We start from the raw sequence: 26,811 nt of genomic DNA on the forward strand, positions 1-26,811 counted from the left end.
TGGTTGTCAGAACGTGAATTCTGGATGCGTTTCGTTTGGTGCTGCTGTGTACCAGCATGGTGTTGTCACGTCGTTAATGAAACACAACCAGAATTAATGTTATTAACTTCAGCTGTGCTTATCCATCCATGACATGTCCAAATGTCTGCTGTGGAGAGTTCCATTCAGCCTTATCAGGAACGCTGTGTTTATTTATAGAGAGAGAGAGAGAGAGAGAGAGAGAGAGAGAGAGACACACACACACACAGAGAGAGAGACACACACACAGAGGTTAAGACAAGCTGCTCCTTCAGTCACACGTCCACTCACAGCCAGTGGTACATTTACTCAATTACTGTACTTAAGCACAATTCTTTGGTATTTTTACTTTGCTAGAGTATTTTCAACTTTCAATAGTTATACTTCTACTAGGCAAATATTGTACTTTTTACAGGACTTCAATTCTTTGAGAACTTTAGTTACTCGTACTTTGTAGATTTGAATTATAGTTACAAAACAAACATTAATCAGCCCTATTTAAACTTTGGCTATTTGAAAATAGCCGATCTACAAGACCACAATGCATTGTGAGCTTTTAGATCTGCTATTTTTCGTTACTTAAAATACATTTTGATGCCAATACAGTAAATTTTGATTACCAAAGTATGGATACTTTCATGTAAGTAAAATAATTAGTACTTTTTCCACCACTGCACACAACATTCAAGAGTGCACACACACACACACACACACACACACACACACACACACACACACACACACACACGACACGACACGACACGACACTTGACAAACAGCCCCATAAAGTACAAAGGTAATCCAACATTCTCACAAATCCATTGACCCCCACCAAGCACCGAGACCTCCACTACAGAACCCTGGTGTCTGGTGTCGGGGGGTTCTGAGCCCACAGGTCAGAATACTGATCTATAGAGATGTCCTGACCAAACAGTCACCGGCTGACCTCCTGCTGTGCTGCTGACCGCGGGCGGATGGATCCCAACTCCAGTTCATGCACCGCAAACCAACTTCTGAAAACCACTTTATATGAACGCAAAGGCACTTTTTTTTTCTTCTTTTTTTTTTTTACTCACAGAGTTCATAATCACACACCGGTGTAAGGCGATAATAGAAACATGTCTTTTGTTGTTGTTGTTGCGGTCGCTAAAACTGAACTAGACGATTTATAATATTCATTTAAAAAAATCTTCTACAAATATTATTTTCATATGAACATTTCCCATTTTAAAAAACAAATCTTGAAAAAAACAACAACAGGCTAATCCTGTCGGGTTTCATTTCTTTTCTCGTGTTTTTATACCCAGAGTCTGTCCTCCCCTCCCCTCCCCACCCCCCTCCTCTCAGGAGTAGAACGGCCTGCCTTTCTCCGCACCGTGGTGCCTGGTGAGCCTGGCCAGCTGCGAGGGGGACGGGGGCACGTCGTGGCGGTAGGGGCCCCTGCCGGCGGCCTTCAGCGCCGGCAGGGGCGGCGGCAGGGCGGGGGGCCCCGGGGTGGGGCCCTCCTGCATGGGGGGCAGCCGCGCGGCGGCGGCCTTGATGGCCTCCTGCTCGCGCCGCCTCTGCTCCTGCCTCAGCAGCTCCTGGGTCTCCAGGAGCACGCGGGCGTTGAGGCCGCCCCCGCCGGCCACGCCCCCGGCTCCCAGGTAGCCGTTGTTGCGCGGGCCCTGGTAGCTGGAGTAGCGCGGGTTGTCCTTGGCCGTCTGGAAGCCCTCCCCCGGCGGGGGGTACGCCTTGTCCCAGGACTCCTGGGACACGGTGCTGGCCGTCTTCCGCGGGTGGCTGCAGGGAGAGAGGGGAAAGGGAAAGGTATACCATGTGAGTCAGTGGTTCTCAAGCTGTTTCAAGTCAAGGACCGCCCCAAATTTGATGTGCGTTTGGACGTGGAATCTGATTTTTTTTGTGCCAGGGAGACCCCCAAGAGAAGATTTGTGTGAAAACCTTTAAAAAAATAGCAAATGTATACGAGCTTGCAGCGTGGCACGAAGTGACGCGCCATGAGCTTGTACATCATCAAGGCATAATAGGGCGGCTGTAGCTCAGAAGGTAGAGCAGGTCGTCCAAATGATCCCTGGGTCGGTGGTTCGAATCCTGGCTCCTCCGGTCCACATGAGTCCAATGAGTCGGTCGGTGCTAGCTTGCCACCATTGGTGTGTGAATGTGGGAAGTGAGGACGATGGCATCGACTGTTAGCCACTTCACCTCCCAATGTATGAATGAATGAACCATTGTGAAGCGCTTTGAGCACTTGGGATAGCGCTATAAAATGCAATTCATTATCTGCTATTCTTGAAAAGCCAACAGTGGTTAAAATGGTGGTTAGCTGTGGACCCCCTGGAACCCCAGGACACCACTTTGAGAACCACTGCCGTGAGTGACATACAACCAACAACAAAAAACATCACATACCTATTCTCTGGGAGAATACAGTATTTGGCGAACATCGCAGATCTACAAGCTCACAACACTTCCCAATGCACCGCATCGTGAGCTTGTGTATCAGAGATTTTGTGCACAGAGATCTGGTGCAGAGAGAAGAGATGGTCATCGCTAACCAGTCAACACTGACCAAAGTTTACTAAGTACAGTATAGAGGGGTTTACAGTAAGTGGTTAACAACAGCACTCAACGATGATTGCTGTGTTTTTCATTTCCTTCCCGTAAGGCGCTGGGTCAGCGATTCAGAGGTGACGGTATAACGTTCCCATTCAACTATCCATTGTGCAACATTTTAATATGCGGCGAGATGTAATGGCTACAGGGGTGGGCATTGTCGGGGCAGAGAGAAAGAATATCCGACATCCCCGGAGTTATGATGGTGCGATAGCGGTGAATGTAGCGGCGGCACAAAGGCCTGTGACATGAAAGAGACAGGAAACTAAATGGGGAAAGCCCAAAAAACGCCCACGGGGACTCTTAGTTCCACACGGCGTAATAAACAGGCAGGAACCTTTTTTGAAAAAGCGTTTCCGAGCATGAAAAGAAATAGAAGGCTTGTTTGCAAACTTTGCATCCATTTAGCGCGGCCGCACCGCATCGCCCCAATACAACACGCACACGCACATACACACACACACACACACACACACACACACACACACACACACACACACACACAGAGTTCGGCCTGCCACGCGATGGGACCTAAAAGCCATTTCCGGCTGACCCGTTTTGCCTGCATCTCCATTATTTGGCTCCATTAAGGCCACTGCTACAATACAAGTGTCTTGTTTTATTCCCCCCTCCACCCCCCTCCACCCTTTAAAGCGGAATGCGAAAAGAAATCCCAATTCGCAACTCGCTGACCCACCATGCGCTTAAAAGGCTTTTGAGTTCACAGCACACAAGAGTCAGACAGCAGCCCCCTTCCTTTTAGGCCCACACCGTCTGTCTCTTATCTGTCATTTCACGCACAAGGGCGAGAGGACCAAAGAAAAGACTATCGCTGTTGTCGGGCGGAAATACCTCCTATCTCCATATTTAAACTTTTTGTGTGTTTATTTATTATATTGTAAATGAACGCCCTACTTGATCATACCACAGCAAAACTGCAAAAGCATCACACACTGACACAAGATCTACAAGCGTGAAGCGCGGAGCGAAGCGTCGCGTTTTGAGCTTGTAGATCTGCTACTTTTGCATTTGAATGTGACAGTTTTGGACATAATGAGGTTTCCACCCGACAGAGACGATGTAAAAAAGGCTAGCCACTGTTCAAAGTGCTTGTTTTATCTCTAAGCTACTTTTATTTATGTCTGCAAGATTGAAATGAATGGTATCAAAAGTCCTTTTTATCAGATGTCATTTAACAAGAAAGCTATTTCCGTGCATATTAGAAATCAGAGCAAGTTTTAATATAAACTGGAAAAGTGAGGAGAGTGGGGTGGTGTTAAGGTGAGCGAGGAATTGGACCCAAATACAGATGAACAGTTGAACGCAAAGTGTTCTTGAACAAACAGGCAACAATCCAGATACCAGCTGCTGAATCCTGAGAAGAAACACTCGGGAGTATAAAGACAAACTCACAATAATCTGAACATACAGCGGACTGACACAGGTGAACTCAACTATAGACAATCAGCACTGCATAGGCTGGGGACTTAACAGGAGTCACAGGACACAGGTGAACTCAACTATAGACAATCAGCACTGCATAGGCTGGGGACCAGGGGAACAGGAGTCACAGGACACAGGTGACTAGCATTAAAAAACACTAAGACACACATACAGGTAATGTAATGTAACCAACAGAGTTCAGATGCAGAATGCAGAAACGGGGCGGATACTGTAGGGGGAAGATTCTATATAGGGTGGATATCGTTTGAAATGAACCCATTCTACATACTGTGAAATCAATCAATCAATCAATCAATCCTGTCCTCACTTCACTGAAACAGACAGGAAGACACCAGAACAATACTACAAAATAAGAGGCACAAGAAGTTAACACCTGGGAAATCAACAAACTACAGTAGCAGAACATAAAGAGCTACAAAAGCTACATGACTAAACCAAATGGGGAAAAACAACAACAGAATGTCAGAAATGTCCATAACGTTTATGGACATTTCTCTTCTGTTCTTGTTAAACTAACGCAAACAGCCAAATGATGTCCAATGATGTTCAGGAGCGGACCGTGACAGGTGGGCTGGGTATTACAGCCACATTCAAACAACATGAAGCCTCTTTCCTTGTCCCTACCCATGTATTGTACTGTAAACGTGATGTCATGAATCTGTGGCAGCTGTGCGTGAGAACTAAACTAGATGTAGGCCGCTCTTTACCCAGTTTCTCCTCTCTCTCTCTCTCTCTCTCTCTCTCTCTCTCTCTCTCACCTCAGTATATTTTACATTACAAGACTTTTTCTTCAAAGAAATGACGAAAATAGCAGCTCTAATCTCATAAGCACACATGCGTATTGCAATGCGGCACGTTGTGAGCTTGTAGTAGACTGTCGATTCTTTTCTTTCATTCATCATAGGACAAAGTCTATGTATGGGGCTTATAAGCGGTTAACCCTGCAGTGTGTCCCCTGTGTTGCTAATGAGAATGCCACATCCCCAGCGTTACCAAAGGAAAGGTCTTATGGTTCATTAGGAGAGAGGAGAGACCAATAGCTGCAACACATGGCACTGTTCCCACATGACCCGCGTGAGGGTGTGTGTGCTATACGTTTGTGTGTGTCTGTGTCTGTGTGTGTGTGTGTGTGTGTGTGTGTGTGTGTGTGTGTGTGTGTGTGTGTGTGTGTGTGTGTAAAGCCGCTTGTAGATTGTAGATGTGCCTCTGAGATGCAAGTGAAGTAAAAGTATAGAAAATACTTCAGTAAAGCAAAAATCACACCTGTGTTAACTGAGCGGTGCAACTATACTCTACTGTGCTCTGTACTGTATTGTAGTGTACGGTGCGGGGGTCCCTGGAACATCCAGACCCCCAGGAACGCGCCCAGGGTGCTGGGCCGGTTCTGGCGCGCCGCCCCGTGTCCGAAGCGGTTGAGAAATGACGAAGTAACCGTGTGGGGGTCCCAGGAACATCCAGGCCCCCAGGAACGTGCCCGGGGGACCGGGTTGGTTCAGGGCTCGTACTGTAGTGTACTCTGTGCCACTTTACTCTGTGCTGTACTCTACTGGTCACTTTAGGTGTTGCAGCTTTCCGTGCTCGGACATACGGACGCAGAGACAGACATACTGACACACATAGCTCTGTAATGGAGCGGAGGCACCGCTCAAAAACACCTCAAACTGTACTTACATACATAGAGTAAATGTTTCTTACCACCACTGGTTGTGAGATTGAAGGAGCAGCTGTGTATGTGCTGTGTGTTATTAACATGCATAGAAGCTCAGCATGCTGTATGTGTTTTTGCAAAGTGTGCATGCTTACATGCGGGCACACAGTAAACTGATTTACATTGCAAATGTCTGGGTTTGTTTGGCACGAGGTGGCCAGGACTCAAATGTGTCTGCGCCCTCCATGCGTGCCAGTTAAGCTTTGCAGTGTACATGGGGTGCAATGCGGAGACGAGGGGGGCAGATGTGGGGACAGACTGCAGACTGAGCCCCACCACATGCTCCGGATCTGGGCCGCGGTGCTGCCTCGGGAGAGCTGCATGCCACAAATGTAGGCCCCGTTCCGGCTTGGCTAATGCCGCTGCTAAGCGTTATCCCCCTCGCCTGTTTAGAAAGCTGAGAAACGGCCGATTTGGGAGGCGGTGATCCGTTTCGAGCATTCTACCGCTATACTCACTCCCTATATTTCTTCAGCTCGTCAGCTCATAAAACAGATAAGAGGAAGAGGGGAGATTTAGGAGGAGAAACAACAAAAAAGTCTTGAGAGGAGTGGATGCGGATGGCACAGGTCCACGGGAGTGGAGTCGTGATGGATGTGCCAGGGGAGTTAAGTTCTCTTATCACCTCCACTCCGAGCCAGAACATGTCACGACGTGGATTAGTTACATCTACGAGGCGAGGGGAGGGGATGGAAAAATGCAATTGCACCAAAAGAGCGGGGTAAATTTAGAATGACAGAAAATAACAAACAAAGCCAGGAAGTTGGCTCGCAAGAGAAATCTGCGGCCGCCGCGCGCGCCCATGTGTTTCTGTGCAACAGCTGGGATAGATCAGGCTTTATGAAGAGTGCGCACGCACACACACATACAGGAAAAAAAGATTTAATTCATGTGCCTAGCAATGAGGCAGTCACATGGGAATACTGAACAAGTAAATTGTATAAAAACTTTCAGCAGTGTTTTCTTTATTTGAGTGGAGACTAAACCACTGATTTATACTTGGTTGTGCACCAGTTGTCGCGCACCAAAAACAGCAGATCTACAAGCTCACAACGTGTCGCAACTAAGCATAATAAATAGGTCATCTTTAAGTCGTTTTGGGGGAGGTATGTAAGTTTGGGTTTTTGAGTTTTGTAAATCTAGCACTCCCAGAAGTTCATTCTGACTCTATGAGTGTTTTGCTTGTGCTATTTGTGCTACTTATTTGTGTGTGTGCGTGCGTGTGTGCGTATTCTTGTGCGTCCGTGTGTGTGTGTGTGTGTCTGTAAGTCCTTTCCCCTGCTCCTTACAAGCTAATCACTGCTCTCTCTCTCTCCTGCTTACACACTCTACTCAAACCAAACCAACTCCTCACTGCCCTCCGTAGGCCACAGACTCTAATCCAGCGCCGACACAACACGCCTTCATTAGCAGCCCCCCACACCACCCCCCAAATCCTTCCATCACAGACATCTTAGCTAAGCCACCAGACCGCCATCAAAAAGCCAGCTACTGCGGTTTGTGCTAGACTAGAGAGGATGTATTTTGGGGGGGTGGGGGGGAGGGGAGTTTGTGGGAATGCCCCGCTTTTGTTTGTACGACTGGCTCATAGTCTCTATAGTCATTAAAGGATGGGATGGGATGGGATAAGAGAAGGCAGTGGGAGAAAAAGGCCAAAAAGACGAGGTGGTCGCGGTTGCGGCCATTAATCCAACATGGATGTTAAGATTCCCCGAGTCGACTCTGGGTCTCTAATGAGGAGCCGTGTCCAGACATGAGCTCCGATGAGCCTTAGCGAGGGAGGGGGGGGGGGGGTCATGGTGGAGGTCAAACCCAAGCTCAGCCCCCTCCCTCCCCCCCTCCCTCCCGCCTCTCGGAGACGCTATGAGATTATGGAAGGAATGCATTATCAAAGCCTGGCCCGGCGTGGCCTTTGGCCGGCCAGAGCAACTTTCCCAAGAGAAACAAACGAGATGAGAGATGTCAGGTGTGCATGGGGGGTGGGGGGGGGGGGTGGGGGCAGGGCAACTGTCACATGAAATGGTATGGCGGTTCACAACACCTTTGGGGGGGGTATGTATAGTATAGATTGGCCTGGATTATACTTTCCGTATGGATTAAGCGTCCATGCGGGCTACGGATCCATAGGCAGGAGCATGTTTTAATCGAGCGGGTTGTCTGACAGGTAAAGAGACCGGAGAGCAGCAGCACAATGCGGTTGTGAATAAATGTGTGCCGCCTTTTTTTCCCCTGCACTGTGAGAATCTGCACCGAGACAATATTATGATACGTCTGTCAAAGAACACCAGGGTTCCTTTTGTGAGACCGCAAAGAGATTGACACAGACACGCACGCACACGCACACACACACACACACACACACACACACACACACACACACACACACACACACACACACACACACACACACACACACACACACACACACACACACACACATGCATAGTGTACTACAGTACCACTGCAAAAACATTACCTAACGGATACAATGTGATCCTGCAAAAACCTTAAATAAATTGGCCTTCACTTTAGTATTCAACATAATCCAAACACTTCAAGATACCATTGCTCGGCTTGGCTGGCTTACAGCGTGGGAAAACAGAAGTGGGAAGAACAGAGTCTATTAACAGAAAGCTCCGTCAGTCTGCAGTCAAAGTATATTATTATTAACCCTCTTATGGCCACCCTAATTAACATTGCCTTCTACCTGCACTATTCATATGTTTAATACCTTCTACCTGCACTATTCATATGTTTAATACCTTCTACCTGCACTATTCATATGTTTAATACCTTCTACCTGCACTATTCATATGTTTAATACCTTCTACCTGCACTATTCATATGTTTAATACCTTCTATACCTGCACTATTCATATGTTTAATACCTTCTATACCTGCACTATTCATATGTTTAATACATTCTACCTGCACTATTCATATGTTTAATACCTTCTACTTGCACTATTCATATGTTTAATACCTTCTACCTGCACTATTCATATGTTTAATACCTTCTACCTGCACTATTCATATGTTTAATACATTCTACCTGCACTATTCATATGTGTAATACATTCTACCTGCACTATTCATATGTTTAATACCTTCTACTTGCACTATTCATATGTTTAATACCTTCTACCTGCACTATTCATATGTTTAATACATTCTACCTGCACTATTCATATGTGTAATACATTCTACCTGCACTATTCATATGTTTAATACCTTCTACCTGCACTATTCATATGTTTAATACATTCTACCTGCACTATTCATATGTTTAATACATTCTACCTGCACTATTCATATGTTTAATACATTCTACCTGCACTATTCATATGTTTAATACCTTCTACCTGCACTATTCATATGTTTAATACCTTCTAACTGCACTATTCATATGTTTAATACCTTCTACCTGCACTATTCATATGTGTAATACATTCTACCTGCACTATTCATATGTTTAATTCCTGGCCGTTAGTCAAACAAGCTAAAGGTTGCTACATTTTGCTACATTAAGCCCCCGATTATAGAGAATAAAACGTTTACGTTTTTAATGTCTGAAATGAGGAAGCCAGGGCCAGGGTTTCCATCATTTGCATTGTGTATGGAGCGATTAGGTAGCGTCAGCGAGGACTTTCAAAGACACCCCACAGAGATATGGCAGGAAATGCAAATATTGACACCCAACTGTGTCGCCACCGCTTCGAGGCTTAGATTTGAGATAAGCTTCAGTGGAAAGCGTCTCTATAATGCAAAGCAACGGGAGCAGAAGGAAGACGAAGATTCGAAGAGCGAGTGATCTTTGCTCTCGGCTCCACTTTGGAGGGGCGAAGGGCTTCTATAGGTCTGCCAAGAAAGAAAAATGTCCTCTTTTTATACACAGACAGAGCTGTTTCTTTGTTATATACGGAACTGAAAAGGAGGCTGAATGCCTCCCGGCGAAGTCACGACTTCCTCAGGGGTCAATATTGACTTAATGAAGTCCAATATCACTCCAAATAATGCAAGTGATTGCATTCAATCATTGGATTCAAAAGAGGTTTTTCCTTTTCTTATTTTTTTGGGCGAGGACGCCTTAAATGTCTGGAGATAAGTTCAAAGTGTCCTTTGTGGCGGACCGACTGTGAGTTATATAGCCAAAGACACGCTCTGAGGAGCCGCTAGAGAAGAATGCAGAAAAAGGAAAGGCAACAGAGGAGGAGATGCGGGGGAGGAAGAGATGAGAATCAAAAAGTGAAAAGAATTGACTGAGGGGAGGAGAGAATAAATAACATGATAGGAAGTTGCAACGAGGGCCGGGGAACTGAAGGAACGGACAGGACAATAAGAGGCACGGTGCCAGGGGGGTGAAGAGAGGATACCGGCGCTGCTCGGGTGGAAAAACCTCATATGTCCAAAAATGGTGAGCTTTTCGGGATTCAAATTCAGAGAGCAGCAAAAGTAGCAGATCGGCAAGCTCGCTTCGCAACACGTTTCGAGCTTGCGGATCTGCTACATTTGATGCTTTTGTGTGACACTGTAGTGTGTAGTACGATCGAGTAGGGCGATAATATGCAACCCACAAAAAGTTAGGATATGGACGTAGGAGGTTTCTATATATGAAGGAAGCAGGCTGGATGCTGTGTGTTGGAGAGGCTCCCCTCACCGCGGCAGGGAGCTGTACTGTCTGGATGCCTGCTGGAACGAGTCTCTCTCCTCCAGCTGCTGTTTCTGGGCCTGGGCCTCCACCACCGTCACGGAATGGCGTCCGCTCTGTGTCTCTGTCCCGTTGTTGACCTGCGAGCACACCACGCGCACACACACACACACACACACACACACACACACACACAGTCAGTTTATACAGAGTTCCTTTTTTTAACTCACTGTAAAAGAAAGAACGGTGAGAGTTTTGATTGTTTTCTTTATACACCGAGAGGATGAATAACGCACTTCAACACGCACATCACATCACAAGTACCCTTTATTGCTACAAAAGGAATGCAGTTCAACTTGGCATTAATAGCTCCACTCTGTACAGGGGAATACCACTCATTTTCAACATTGAACTATGTCATTATTGATATACCTTGTTATGTGGAAATAATTTTAAAAAAAGTCCCCACTTATTTAGCCTAGAACTGGAGTTGTGGAACCAGGGGTCATGTGATCAGCGTGACAAGTGACATCACGAAGATGTACTCTTTGGCTTGCAAAACGTTATTATTTATTATTATTATGAACACACACACACACACACACACACACACACACACACACACACACACACACACACACACACACACACACACACACACACACACGGGCAGGTGGTACAACAGTGAGACAGTGGGTGTGCCGGACACCCCAGACTCCATCCAGCTGGCGTGGCGTGGATTACGTGCACTGAAAACACCTCCTAGCTCCAACCGAGAAGGAGATGACTCGTACCGTCGTGATCTCGGTAGCGTGTCAAAGCTTCGACCTCCCGTTAGTCCGACCATTACTAACACTATCCCAAACCCTAACCTACCCCTAACCTCACTGGAAGCCACGGGTGGTTTGTAACCCGCAGCACGGGTGGTTTGTAACCCACAGCACGGGTGGTTTGTAACCCACAGCACGGGTCGGACTAACAGGAGGTCTGAGTTAAGGGCAGTGATCATGTGACCTTGCCGTCGCTGCAACGTCTGTCCTTGAGAAGCATAGAGACTACAGTATGGCTCCAGCATTAGCATGCTGAAGGTGTGTGAATGCTTGCAGACCCCCATTAACCAGGCTTCAATTCACTCGCAGAGTCTTGCCGGGCGCGTCTTTGACCGCACATCAGCAACCTGATGCGTGTGTCTGTGCGTGTGTGCGCGTGTGTGTGTGTGTGTGTGTGTGTGTGCGTGCTCGCTCACAGCAGTCAGAGTGAGCGTGCATACGCAAGTTTGGCCGCATAGATTATGATCGCAAGACCACGCACGGTGTGTCTGCATGTCTATGTGCGGTACGAGTGTATGTGTTTGTGTGTGAGTCTGTGTGCGTGCGTTGACAGTGCTCGTCAGAGAGGTTGACATGGAGATGGGCTCCCTCTACGACGGCGGGTCGGTAACGAGCTGCCTGATTAAAAACACGACAAGCCAATTAGACAGAGGAGAGCTCGGAGGAGCCGCGTGTCGTTTTGAGGAGGTGTCACCGCTTTGGCTGCTGCAAACATGTCAGCTTTCATGCACCTCCAGGTGTTTGTGCTGGTGAGCAGGTGTGTGCGTGTGTGTGTGTGTTTGTGCGTGTGCGTGTGTGAGAGATGTGAGGTTGTGAATTGTACGTGTGTGCAGAATACATTCGATGACTCCTCACATGAACCAGACTTCTTCACAGTTTTGTCATCTAAGTAACAAGGTTTTTAAGGAATATAACAGGAACTGTGCGTGCGTGCGTGCGTACATTATGTGGTGCGTGCGTACATTATGTGGTGCGTGCGTACATTATGTGGTGCGTGCGTATACATTATGTGGTGGGTGCGTACATTATGTGGTGCGTGTGTACATTATGTGGTGCCTGCGTACATTATGTGAGTTCGCCGTCCGTAATAGGTCCACATCGGGGAGCAAATCTCGCGTTCTGAAAATGGCCGAGTTCCTCCTTTTGCTCGGACAGCTGCAACAACAGCGCAATTACACTCCAGTTCAGAAAATCCGTGCCAAGGTTACATCCCTAAGCCCCCCTCCACCTCCACCTCCACCACCACCACCATTACAGTTGTGAAATGAATTTTCAGGTCGACGTGTCTCTGGCTTTTGTAAAAAAAAGGCAGGCGTGTCATTGAATATCAGATTAACTGCGTGTGTGTGGGACGGTGTTGTGTGATTGTTTTATTGGGAACGAGAAACTGCGCTAAGAAAATCATTAGTTCTGCACGCAAAAACACTCCTCGAATGTGATTTGAGATGGAGGCCGTGAGGAACGTGAGCTGCCAAACGGCACGAACAGAGAGGTTCGGTCGTCGAGGGCCGAGGTGGCTGACACGAAGCCAAGTTTGTGCATGAGAAATGGCCAGGAGAGAGAATCTGTCAGTGTAATGGCATTACCCCGGGGAAGGAGAATCACATTAGTCCCTGTTAGGGCTGGAATACAATGCCGAATAAAACATGACATTTGTCGAAATTGAATCAAAGCGACGTCCGTGTTCGTTTTTTATCCAATAACGTGGGGGAAAAAAATATGTCGATACAAGCCCGCTTTTACAACCTCCTCCCACGCCACCGTGTTACCTTCGTCACAGAAACAAGCAGCACGGAGGAAAATGAAAGAGGAAAAATAATCGACACCTGTTCAAACACGAGAACATTCGCAGACGATGAGCCGGCGGGAGGGGATGTAATTATGAAAATTATTTGCAGCTATCAAAAAAGGGAAGGAACCGTGAATGCAGCTGAGGGGAGGTTCTAAGATGTGGACGTTGAGAACAAAAGGGAATGACTGATCTGGGTTCATATAGGTGGTCCCGGCCCAATAAGGACCCTTCTGGATTATCAAAAGGCTGCTGTGAGGGGTCAGTACATACATATGGCTTTACTCCCATACACTGGGTCCTTTAAAATGTTGTGTTTATCCACACTGGCGCACGGGGAATAGCTTCAAGAGAGCGGGTCACAGGACAACAGACATGTGGAATACATTTAACCTGCTAATAGACCTGATGAGATAGAGAGAGAGAGAGACACAGAGAGAGAGAGACAGAGAGAGAGAGAGAGAGAGAGAGAGAGAGAGAGAGAGAGGGAGTCAAACACCACATCCTGACAAAAGCCCGGCTGGGTAATGATTCACTCTTGAAGTCCTCGCTCAAGCCCAATTCCGCAAATGTATTAATGGCCAGTCCAGCCCAATTTGTGGTTACCAGGATGTGTGTGTGTGTGTGTGTGTGTGTGGGGCTCAATTCAGAGATTTTAGATTTCGATCGCAACCGGTGTGGTCCCTCACTTCCTTGTTCCTGACCAGGGGAACCAATGCGAGCCCCCAGAGCGGCTGGCCAACGTTGAAGCCGGTGGTCAAAGCTGGAACTGCAGACGTGATGTGCCTAAATAGTAGCACGAGTAAACCTCTATCAGCCACTGAGCAACTTCCATTGAAATGGAACAGTGAGGGCTGTCCGGTCTCTAGATTATATAAACTCTATGAACCAACAATGACAATGAGGTGGGTTGGCAGGGCTGGATCAAATATTCGGCCCTGACATTTCAGCCTAAAACGGCCCACCACAACCAGCACGCAGATATCCAGATCCAGATATCCAGATCTACCGCCTCGCTCCGTCAAGGCACACACAAACAAACAAGCCCTAATAGCACCACTTTTACTGAAAAACATGATCTGATATTTGCTATAATGATCCTAAAACAGGGCATTCATTGTTCGGCATATTCGGGGATATTCGCCGAGTCAAAAGGCCAGTCCGCGACTGTGTTGTACATAGTACAGTACATACTGTATGTGTGGAAAGTGGTTGAAAAATATTTGTATGCCTAAAATAATGGGAAAGAGCAATTGACTGGGCCATTTTTAGCAACCCTCCCCCCGCTTGCTCTCCTTATCTTATCTGTGAAAACAAACAGAATGTATTATCTAAGTAAGAAGTGTCTGATAAGCGTTGCAGATGGTGGCGTGCTTTTGCGCACGGCTGTATGTGCCAGACGTTAACAGATAATGCACACATGCAATGTACAGAACGTGTGCATGTGTGTTATTTTATCTGTGTTATCTGTGTGTTGACCATATCTCACACAGCACACTCCATGTATTGTTCAGGGAGTGGGGGGGAGAGGGGGGGGGGAGGGGTTAATGCAAGGCCCCTCCGGTGCTGTCAAGGTCCTGAGCTGTATTATACACACAGCATTGACCCCTGACCTCTAGCCTACATCAAGTCAAGTGACTTCACTTTATAAATGGCTGCACCTCACATGACTGCATGGGAAATGTAAAGGCGCGCACGCGCACGCACACGCACACGCACACACACACACACACACACACACACACACAGTTGACATTTTTACCGTAAACCCAAAAACAGTACAGCAGCCATCTCTAGTGTGCACCACCGGTGAGCAACTAAATGTAAAATCAGGCTATATCCAAACCTCTAACTATATAACCTATGCATGTCTACTCTAATCCAAACTGTTTTGTAAGCCTAAGCTATTTCTCAAATTCTACTACCTTAGACTTGTATGGACAAAACAGACACGCACGCAAGAACGAACGCACGCAAGAACGAACGCACGCACGTCGCACGCACAAGCAATCAACATTACGAAAACAAGCACTAACACATGGGAGTTATTCTGGACGCGTGCATCGAGAATGCAAAAAACATATGAAAACACACAAACGCACATGCGAGTGCGCATTATTACAGTAACTGGTTGACAGATTGATCATAAAAAGCCAACAATGGAATTCACATGAAATAAGAGGGGTTTACAAGCTGCCGGCGGTGCGTTTGATACCGAGATACCGACACTGCACACTGCCGCTCTTCTGTGTGGTCACACTCAGTGGCCGTCCAAAGCCACAGCACAGACACACTTTATTGGCCCGAGAGAGAGAGAGAGAGAGAGAGAGAGAGAGAGAGAGGTTTCTGTTGAACATCTGGAAATCCTCTCGTAAGGATCGAGACAAAACACATGGGCCTGTAATTGTGTGCTTTGGCCGGGGGGGTGGGGGGTCGGGGGTGGATGGCAGGTAAAGGTGCCTGATCATTATTCCATTAGGCAGAAGTCAGAGGGTTTATGGTATACAGGCTGACCTAAACATTGACATTATTGGACCTAGAGCAGTGGTCCTCCACCTGTGGGTCGAGACCCCCCCAGAGGGGGTTCCCCAATTATTTGGGGGGGGGGAGGTTCCCAGGCGATTAGCTTAATGTGCAACATTGTTTTCTCGTTCAACGGTAAACAAACCAACAAATACAGAATTGTGTAAAACGTCTAGGCCTACACGGGGGGCATCTGCACATTTCTAAAGTGACAATTTAAGGTTTTTAATACCTACAAAAAGAAGGGAAAAAAGGAATAAGACCATTATGTCAAAAGTAACCAACAAACTATACTAAAAAAATAAATGGTCAACCATTGGCCAAATTGTCAAATATTACCTTTAAAAAAAGTTTGAAAATAGCGGATCTACAATCTCACAACGAGCTTGTAGATCTTCTATTTTCACAATATATATCTGTGGAACGAGGTCAAACATGTCTCAACTCCCACAATGCTTGTCTGGGAGGGGGGGGGGGGGGGCACTTTGTGCCGCGCTGCAAGCTTGCAGGCCTACATGTGTAGTGTTAGCGTTTTAGAATAATTTAGCATTTTTATTACACACATCTTCTGCCCCTAGGCACAAAATATGTTCAGATGGAGGTCTGCGACCAAATATACCGTATATCAATTTGGGGGTCCTTGGCATGAACAAGTTTGAGAAGTATTGTATTAGACGAGAGTTTTCACCATGCAGGCTACAGTATACACATCATTCCATTACTTCCCTACATTGCACGGCATGCCATTATGCAGCCCAGCGCTCTTCGCCCATTGAGCTCCACCAGCACTTCAGTATACTGTCTGTGTGGCTGACTCTATTGTGTGCAATGGAAACACGTCATTATGTCCTGTTGACATATAATAGCCTCTATTATGAATCGCACAATGCAAAATGGGACAGCCGACAGGGGGAGAGCTGGTGTCCTCTTTCATCTGGGTCAGATTGGTTGGAACCGCGCGGGGAGCTGCTGATCTGGAGCGCTTGTCAGAGCTTTAATGCCATGATGTGGGCGTGATTGAGCGGCATACTGGCATCGTCACGGATATATTCACTCCATGTTTTTGCTTTAAGGAAAAAAGGGGAAAAAATGAACCCATGAAAACCGGGAAAGCATCTGTGTCAGCTATACCGTATACAGGAGTGTGTGTGTCACAATTTAATAAATAGTAGGTATACCAGTAAGACGTCTGAGGGCGAGGTCGCGTGCACGCATCTGCCTTGTTGACGGCAGACGGCTGGGCGAGCACTGGCGCTTTGGCATGGGGGGTCAGATCAACATGGAATGAATTCTGTACTGGCCATATAAGGAGCATGTCTTGAGTGTACAGGGCTTGATGAGGCCAGATGAACATATGTATGGAATGTCAGAACAGGTCCATATACAGTATATGGAGATCTAAGGGTGGTAGCGGGGACATTCTCTTGAGTGTACAGGGTTTGATGAGGGCCCAGGTAGGGCCGGGCCTTAATTTTCGGGCCTGTTGAGAACTCTAGTTTTCGCCGGCTGACTAATAACTTTGGGGCAGGCCGGTCTAGAGTTTGAACGGACAGGTATAAGTCAAAAGGGAGACATCGAAGAGGAAGGATGGATGGGGAAGGATCAACATATGGAACAGGTTCTGACATTATTTCCTAGGGTCCACAGCAAACTTTTAAACCCTTTAACCATATTTTATCTGTTGGCTATTTCAAAAACAGCAGACATACAAAAGCAATACAAAAACATCTGCTATTTTAGAAAAATCTTGAAAATGTGCACAAATCATTGAACATATACATATTTTAAAGCAAAGATTAATTTGCAACTCAAATCTTTGCTTCTGGGGGTCCCTGGAACAAAATATGTTTAGATGGGGGGGAGGGGTGTCCGCGGCCAAATACATATAATTTTGGGGGTCCTTTGAGCACCACTGATATACTACTGTATATATATTTATTTTATTTTATTCCAGAAAACTTTTAAGATTTATAAAACATGTGTAGAATGGGCCTCAGGTCTTAATGGGTTGTTAACTTAGGCCTCATGCTAGCGTGGTAAGACAGAGAAGGCATTATGTTACTCCCCCCCCCCCCCCCCCCCCCCCCCCCAGATCTCCACAGAGATGGTTACACGAGTTAAGAGAGCGCTAGCACCATCACCACCACCATCTGACAGGGTCCTAAAAATACACACAGCTTCATCCAGGCATTTAGTAGATACAGCATAACATGTTGACATTGCTATAACGTAGGCCCGTCCCTGTGTGTGTTTGCAAAGCCAAATTAATCAAATCTTTAACATCTCACAGCCTGGTTGACAGCGCTGACAGGCAAAGCATTATGCTACGGTCCGTATTGACTATAACGTGACAGGGCATAAAAATGAAAAAATAAATAAACTAAGTATAGGTTTCAATTTGAGGTTGTCGACAGTTTTGAAATGTGTTTGCTTGATGAAATATGAGTGGGGGACCCGTGTTTTTCCTGCCTTCCCCATATCTATTATAAAAAGGCCTCGACCATTTTAATTTTCTATTAACTGCTCAAAGGGAGCCTTCTCGTTTCACAAGCTTCAATAGCATCAAATCTGTCACAATCCATGTTTTCTTTTCTCTCCCGGACGTTTTATTTTTTTCTCCGCTCACAACTCGTCTCCTTAAGCAGAAGATTGCCCCAACTGATACCATTTCAAAGGCACTTTTCATCAGTGGAGCCGCGATCAATCTGCCTTTTGGATCACGTAATATGGCTAGACTTCACTTGAATCCCCCGTAATCACTGTCAACACATAACATGGGCGCTCCTGCGACTCGCATTAACAAGCTCCGCCAGTGTGAATCCCCGTTCATGTGACTGAGAGAACATGAAAGGAGACTAATAAAATAGACTCGCGGGCACTCCAGGGACGGCCCTATATATCTTATTACCAGTGGAAGTAGCACGGGAACCTTCAACAATGTCAACAATCACAAGCAATTAGGAGCTCAGAGGCTCAGAGACCGCCTCAGACTGCTCTGCTCGCTCTGAACAAACACTTAGCAACTCCTTTCGTCTGCAGGGAGAGAGAGAGGAGGACTAGACATTATTAAAGAATGGTATATAGTGGGGTTCAACCGTTTATCCCTTCAGCATAATGTGTAGCTAACACTAAAAACGCTATAAGCTAATTATATCTTTCTTTCCTGCAAAGAAATGTGCTTTGGAAAAAAACTAATGGCTTTCTTGATTGATTCTTGTTCCAGCAGACCCTCAGTAAGCCCTGGCCCCTACAGGGAAAGACTGTGTCAAAGTCAAACTCATTTAAACAGTACAAACAACACACAAAAGGTGCCTGTCACATCAGAGGCACATTCCAAATCAATGTAATTGCAAACAGCAAGGAACAGCAAGGACACTGATAATACTCCACTTGGGGTTTTGAGCCACCATGGGAGGGCAGTGGGGGAAAAGGATACAGAATATTTCAACTTCAAGGTGTGACATTTTGACCCATAATTTAGGAAATGGTTCCAGTCGTCAAGTCTCCCAATCATCTTTTCGCATTCCCTCCTCTTTCTCACCCGGGTAAGAATGTTATTGGACAAAAAAAAGAGGCCATGTCTGTCACAAGCCGTTGCATTGAAACAATTACAATTATTTGACCTATCACCTGCATGGCCATGTTCCCGGCCAGCTATTCGTACAGGACGGGCTCTGCTAGTGTTTGCTCTTACAAGAAAAATAAAGGCTTGAATGACCTATGACCTATGAACGAAACTACACAAGTGGTGAGTAATGTGAACAACTTCAACACTTGAGACATAAAACAAATCCTCCTATACACTTACTCAGTTGCACATCAAATGGTAAAAGTAGATCTGCTACGTTCACCAAATCATCAATCATCAAGGGTTCCCAAACCTATCAGGCTCCCTGACAAGAACTTGGAATTGTAGGAATTTAGTTTGACACGGTTCCACAGAAAAACAGTCAAACTACTTAAGCTCAAGCTTGTAGATAAGAATTTGGCCAATTCGGTATGAAAAGGGGCTTAAAAGTCCTTCATTGTAACTTAACAAATGTGGAGATACACATACTGAATTACTGAATGTTGGTTTGTTTACTGTTGAGTAAAAAAACAATGTTGCACATTAAACTAATCGTCTGGGGACCCCCAGTTTGGGAGGCGCTGGTCTATAGTTTGACATGCCCAGAATATGGATGATTCATAGGGTTCATTTCATTAAGTTTAGTCTCAAAGGAAGTTCTTAACTATTCCCCAATTCCCCTTTTTTCCATGGATTGCAGTGTCATTCACCCTTCGATTTCAACTACCTCCAAGCGGCTCATGCTCCCAAACAAAAAAAAAATGCACAAATAAGAGTAATTACTATTTCATGCCATGTCAAAAAGGATAAATCCAAAAAGTTTGAAAGAATCCTGTGAAATGTAGCGAAAAGTTAGAAAATAGGCACTTTAGGCTTGCAGGGACGTGACTTTAGGCACTCTGATAATAGAGCTCAGTGTCAGACGAGTCAGACGATGGAGGTGCACATCACATCCAGGAGGAGTATTCAAACAGAGGCAGTGAAGGAACTGTCAGATTGGCTTCCAGAGGATTAGGAAAGCAGCTGAGGTGAGCTGGTGCGTGTACGAGGGAATCCATTTAGCGCCTGGCAGATTTGGGAGATGTATTAAGGGTGGCAGTAGTGCAAAAAGTACTCTGTTTCATTACTTGAGTATAAACGTATCGATACTGCAAATGTAGAAATACTCTGTTACAAGTGAATGTCTGGTAGTCAAAATGTACTTGGGTAAAAAGTACTTTAGACGTATTGGAATCAAAATATACTTAAATTAAGTAAAAGCATTCATTATGCAGAATTTCACAAGATAGTTTCAAATAGCCAATATAGGGCTGAAGTGGTGAATATATGTTTTGTAAAATTCAAATCTACAAAGTAACTGGTAACTAAAGGTTAGTAAAAAGTACAATATTTGCCTCTGATATCTACGAGTAGACAATTGGAAACACCCCAGGGACGTAAAAGTACCTCAAAATTGTACTTAAGTACAGTACTTGAGCAAATGTACTTAGTTATTTTCCACCATACTACTGGGGTTAGGGGAGAAGAGGGGGGTAAGGGGAGAAGAGGAGGGCTAAGAGACTTCTCCTTAGCTGTTCAGTAGAGGCTATAGTTTTGAGGGTATAGCCTATAAGCCTGTCAGGGAAGTCCCATGTGGGCTCAGTGTGTTGCTCCAACGGAACACTGCGTTTATGGGACACTCACCCAGGGCTGGTCGAAGCTGTAGGTGTGCCTGCGCTCCTCTGGGTCGTCCTCCGGCCTCGCCTGCTGGAACTCGTGTCTCAGACGCTGTATCCGGTCGTGGTTGCTGGGAGCCATTCGGCTGCTATGGAAACAGGACGAGAGAGAGAGAGAGAGATGATGATGAGAGGAAGGTTCATAGAGTAACTTGCCATAGTAAGATATTGACTTCACTTACGGTTTCATTGCGTTTAATTTTTTAACGGCGTGGCGTCAAAGGGGGCCGGCCGTCTAGAACAGGCTTTCTCCGCGTCCGTTTGCGTATGTCCCCCACAAAATGATAGCTGCTAATTAATTTAGCCAACTGTCTGAAAGCCTTTTCAGTTGCACAGCGAAGCCAATTGGCGTTATTAGACTCTGTGTCTTGTTAAGCTATACGCAGCGTTGCTTAAAACAAGAACACTATTTAGTTTCTCCCATCGACAGACATAGACAAGAATGTATTTGTCTCCCTTTAAAACGGCACTATTGATACTGTATACGTATACTGTAACTCCAGAGCCCTGTCACACTGAAATATCCCCACAGGAGAAAGTCTCCCTGGAGCACCATTGTAAGTGATGCATGTCCCTTTTTAGAACCGAGGAGAATATGGGCCTTTTTATGGTCTTGTGTCATTAAATGCTCCACAGTGGAAAACCCTCATTTACATCGCCTTCATTAAAGGCCTTTTGAGGAGCCTGTCAATAGAATAGAAGAGAAATCAATACCCTTCCCCTCAACTTAATCAGCCTCCCCTTTTATCACCAGCAAGACAGAGGCAAGCGCGAGACAAAACGCATAATTATGACGAGACAACCAGGCTTGATAATAGACCTGCGCTTATGCACTCCACGAGGAAGGAAAACAGCATGGTTATGGCAGCGTGATGGAGGGAAGGAGGGATTGGAGGGTAGGTTAAGTAAGGGGGCGTTTTTTCAATGACAGTGGTGGTGGTGGGGCAAGAGGTAGAGAAGTGAAAGAGTGGGAAAGAAAGCAAACAGAAACTGAGTGAAATAAAGGATGGCAATTGCAAGAACACAACAAAGAAGAAGAATGCATGGGCGATGGCCGATTGACATGGCTTACACGTCATCCTGTGGTGTAGGGAAAGGCCCTGAGTGGCTGTCAAAGCAACAATGGAAGCTATCGCTTATGCCCAGGGGCTTCGTAGCTGCAATTATGCCGATAAGTGCAGATTAAGGCAAGCTCGTCCTTCTGATGACTGGCTGCTTGGGACGCACGACTCAACCTTCAACCATCGCCTTGAGGAAAGGTGCATGCAGGAGCTCAGCTTTAATATAGTATAGTTCAAATAGGCCTTGATGAGCAACCATTGCATGCATTCCACATATAGGAGCAAACTGCTCCTATGCGGTCTGTTTGGAATCAATTGTGTTAGTTATACCCCACTTGGTTCCTGCGCCGTATGCACACAGGAAAGCGTACATTAGACCCATCCTGCAGACACGGGCAATTAAGTGGCTCATTGGCGTGGGAGGTGACGTATGTGCTTTTAGACCGACTGCCTGTGAGGGTGCAAACCTGCCATTACAAAATCAATGAGCCATTTCTGTTTGCATGAGGTAACCTAAACACCATATATACTGTGTTAAATAAACTAATTAGAGCGATCGAAGTCCAGTCAACAGTCCAGCCGGCAGGACGTGTGTCGTATGTGATATGCCACACACCTGTATTTATATAGCATTTCAGAATGACTCAGACGAGGCTATGAATAGAATATTCAATAGCCTATTCAATTGCTATTGGGCTATTGAATAGAATAGAATATTCAATAGCCCATAGTCACAGTCACAATTCTATTGGGCTATTGAATAGAATAGAATATTCAATAGCCCATAGTCACAGTCACAATTCTATTGGGCTATTGAATAGAATAGAATATTCAATAGCCCATAGTCACAGTCACAATTCTATTGGGCTATTGAATAGAATAGAATATTCAATAGCCCATAGTCACAGTCACAATTCTATTGGGCTATTGAATAGAATAGAATATTCAATAGCCCATAGTCACAGTCACAATTCTTCAATGTACATAAAAAACGCCATTGGGCCACAATGTAGACTCTAGTCTAGTGTTCATCCATAACTACTTTGTATCACTTTCGATTATCTTTAATGTGACCATTGAAATGATCTTGAGATACGTGCCATCTGCATCTACAGTACATAATGACAGCTCCGGGGAAACCAGGGATTTGCATAAATGCAGCTTGTTTTTGCATTAGGCGACATCACATGTGTGTTGGAGGAAATAATGAATGTGAATATTATCGGAGGCAGGGTACACCTTGGCTTTGTAGAGGAATTAGTGTTTCAGTATTTCATTATTAGTCTGGATGGTACCGTGATCAAGCGTGAGAACGAGGATAACGTGTGTTTGCACAATCACACGCATGCACGTGCAACAGTGAAGAGTTGGTGCTGCAATAATTACAGTTGACAATTGCATTTGGCAGACGCTCTTACAAGTGTGAAATCAGAGTGAATAAGCATGAAGCCTAGTCAACAAACAACAAAGCAGATGCATAAAACAGTGCAAAGAAAAAAATAGTGCCTCAAAGAAACTGGGATACCAGGTACACATCAAAACTAGTATCTCTCTAAACAACATCTAGATAACATTCTATGAAATGTGTGCTCCAGGAAACACAATTATTCACATATAGCATAGTAAACTAGCATCTCGATAAAGATGACAAGAAGGTATGGATGGAGAGAGTGTTGGGGAGATTGAGGAGGTGGTAGAAAAACCCTGGGGTGAGTGAGTGTCTGAATGCAAGAGGGAGTTTATATTCCACCGTTTGGGAGAGAGGAGGCATTAAAGATAGAAGAAGACATTTATAACATTGTTATCCAAATCGTTTAGCTAATTGTTGTCAAATGTTCCCAGGCCTGTACAAAAGCTTTCCCTGGAATGCAGCTTGCATCTGTTGGGAACTCCTAATGGGTTAGGACAGCTCTCTTAAATTATGGTGGAGATAATAAGAACTCTTTCCTGGGGAATATTTCATAACAGACATCATTCTCGATACAGCTTGATAAATATGATGTGTCCCAGACACACATCTCAATAGCCTCAAAACACACTTTCCTTTGAGCTGAAATAGTGTATAGGCTACAGCCAAATGCTATGGTTATTCGGGGGTCTTTGGCATATATGTTTGGGAACCTCCGTGCTGGTACGGGGAGAGAAGCACGGCAGATTGGTTTTAACAAACAGACCAAAGATGGATGTGGGAACTGAGAGAATGCAATTAGCTTAATCCCTCAGGCTGCTCGTTGAGAAGAGCATGCCGGTGTTCTCCAAACATACCATACAGCCTCACACATTCTTCTATTTGAACCTTGGGGGGGGGGGCACTGCCAGGGGAGCCACAAACAGGGCCACCATCCTGGCCATAAACAAGCCAACATCAGTGCACCCGAGAGGGTGAGAGAGGGGCAATAGGTCCCTTTCTCACCCTCTCGGGTATCAATCTGAGGAACGAGGGTTGTGTTCAGAAAATGTAAACGCAAGATTCGCTTCAGTGAGCCAACGTGTGGTGGGAGGTTTGGGGGGGTTGGGGGTTTCAGCAAATTATAAGAAATGGCACCATGGTGCTTCAATGTATTTTTCAAAGCGCTACAAATGGAAATTGCATCGAGTTAGGGGGGGGGGGGGATGGGGACGGCAGGGGAGGGATGGTCCCGGCGGTTGGACGAGAAGAATAAGGATGGGGTTGGAAATCGAACGAGGGGTGAATTGGTCACGGCAGTTCAAAGAAGGCCTATCATGATTATCTGTGGGCCTTTCTCCCCACCACACACACACACACACACACCCCCAACACCACATCACCACGGTTCAAAGTTGACGTGATCCTTGGAGGGCTCTCTCTGTGGGAATGTGCAGTACAAAGTTATTCAAATGTGCAAAGAGAGCATGAGTGAGGAGGAGTCGGAGGAGACAAGGAGCTGAAGGGGAGCGCTATAGTGGAGGAGACAAGGAGCTGAATGGGAGCGCTATAGTGGAGGAGACAAGGAGCTGAAGGGGAGCGCTATAGTGGAGGAGACAAGGAGCTGAAGGGAAGCGCTATAGTGGAGGAGACAAGGAGCTGAAGGGGAGCGCTATAGTGGAGGAGACAAGAAGCTGAAGGGGAGCACTATAGTGGAGGAGACAAGGAGCTGAAGGGGAGCGCTATAGTGGAGGAGACAAGGAGCTGAAGGGGAGCACTATAGTGGAGGAGACAAGAAGCTGAAGGGGAGCACTATAGTGGAGGAGACAAGAAGCTGAAGGGGAGCACTATAGTGGAGGAGACAAGGAGCTGAAGGGGAGCACTATAGTGGAGGAGACAAGGAGCTGAAGGGGAGCACTATAGTGGAGGAGACAAGAAGCTGAAGGGGAGCACTATAGTGGAGGAGACAAGAAGCTGAAGGGGAGCACTATAGTGGAGGAGACAAGAAGCTGAAGGGGAGCGCTATAGTGGAGGAGACAAGAAGCTGAAGGGGAGCACTATAGTGGAGGAGACAAGAAGCTGAAGGGGAGCGCTATAGTGGAGGAGACAAGAAGCTGAAGGGGAGCACTATAGTGGAGGAGACAAGGAGCTGAAGGGGAGCACTATAGTGGAGGAGACAAGGAGCTGAAGGGGAGCACTATAGTGGAGGAGACAAGGAGCTGAAGGGGAGCACTATAGTGGAGGAGACAAGAAGCTGAAGGGGAGCACTATAGTGGAGGAGACAAGGAGCTGAAGGGGAGCACTATAGTGGAGGAGACAAGAAGCTGAAGGGGAGCACTATAGTGGAGGAGACAAGGAGCTGAAGGGGAGCGCTATAGTGGAGGAGACAAGAAGCTGAAGGGGAGCACTATAGTGGAGGAGACAAGGAGCTGAAGGGGAGCGCTATAGTGGAGGAGACAAGGAGCTGAAGGGGAGCGCTATAGTGGAGGAGACAAGGAGCTGAAGGGGAGCACTATAGTGGAGGAGACAAGGAGCTGAAGGGGAGCGCTATAGGGGAGCACCATGCAAGGCAGCAGAGCGGCCCTATCACCATACACAAAGAAGACGGATTCAGCTGCCTCATCCGCCTAAAGCCCTGCGGATGCTTAAGCACCTCAAAATGCAATTAGTCAGCGTGATGGTTGCCAACGCATCAGGTGTCACTGCTTATCCCCCCCCCCCCCCTCTGACACACGCGCACACGCGCACACACACACACACACACACACACACACACACACACACACACACACACACACACACACACACACACACACACACACACACACACACACACACACACACACACACACACACACACACACACACACACACACACACACACACACACACACACACACACACACACACACACACACACACACACACACACACACACAAAAACAAGAGTCCAGACAAAGAATAACCAGAGAAGCCTGCAATAGACCAGCCTAGTCATCTGTATGAATGGCATGGATGTGTATGAGGGAATGTGAATGATGTCTGCTGATCAGTGGGGCTGGAGGAGATAATCATTCCCTATAATGTTGGTCTCTCTCTGTTCATTCTTTTACTTTGCTTTGAGCGTGATTTGTGCTGATGGTTGGTTGTTGTTATGTTTTCCTTTCAAATCCCTATCAATCTTTTTTTTATGCTGTACACTACGTGGTATGGTCTGTTTTTCAAAAAGGAAAAGGAAGCATGTGTGTGTGTGTGTACCGTTTTTTTCTTTTTTCGAACCGGCAACCTTTCGTCAACAAGGGCGCTCCTCTAACCTTTAGGCCACCACTGCCCACAGTATGACTGAATTCAACGCTTCATAATTAAAATGTCCCAGGTTGGGAGGTAAAGTGTATAGTGGTGGAAAGAATACTTCCACACAACTTACAGTTGTGTGGAAATAATAATGAAAAGTCCCCCCTTCTGTTTAGCCTAGAACTGGGGTCAT

At 46.1% G+C, this 26,811-nt stretch overlaps 1 protein-coding gene across 2 annotated transcripts in view; it reads right to left on the reverse strand.

Moving 5' to 3' along the window:
- Positions 1–1,270: 1,270 nt before the first annotated feature.
- LOC308336535 (partitioning defective 3 homolog) overlaps positions 1,271–26,811 on the reverse strand; it is a 462,106-nt gene continuing 436,565 nt past the window's right edge. For both annotated transcript variants that reach the window (XM_080793921.1, XM_080793920.1), the window contains 3 exons: positions 20,845–20,965; positions 10,461–10,591; positions 1,271–1,800 (listed from right to left, as the gene is read on the reverse strand). In XM_080793921.1, coding sequence (XP_080650047.1) covers positions 1,362–1,800; positions 10,461–10,591; positions 20,845–20,965 — 691 coding nt within the window. In that variant the 3' untranslated portion in view covers positions 1,271–1,361. The remainder of the gene's footprint in view (positions 1,801–10,460; positions 10,592–20,844; positions 20,966–26,811) is intronic.

This window comes from Protomyctophum bolini (genome assembly GCF_963924005.1).
Source record: "Protomyctophum bolini genome assembly, chromosome: 21".
NCBI lineage: Eukaryota > Metazoa > Chordata > Actinopteri > Myctophiformes > Myctophidae > Protomyctophum > Protomyctophum bolini.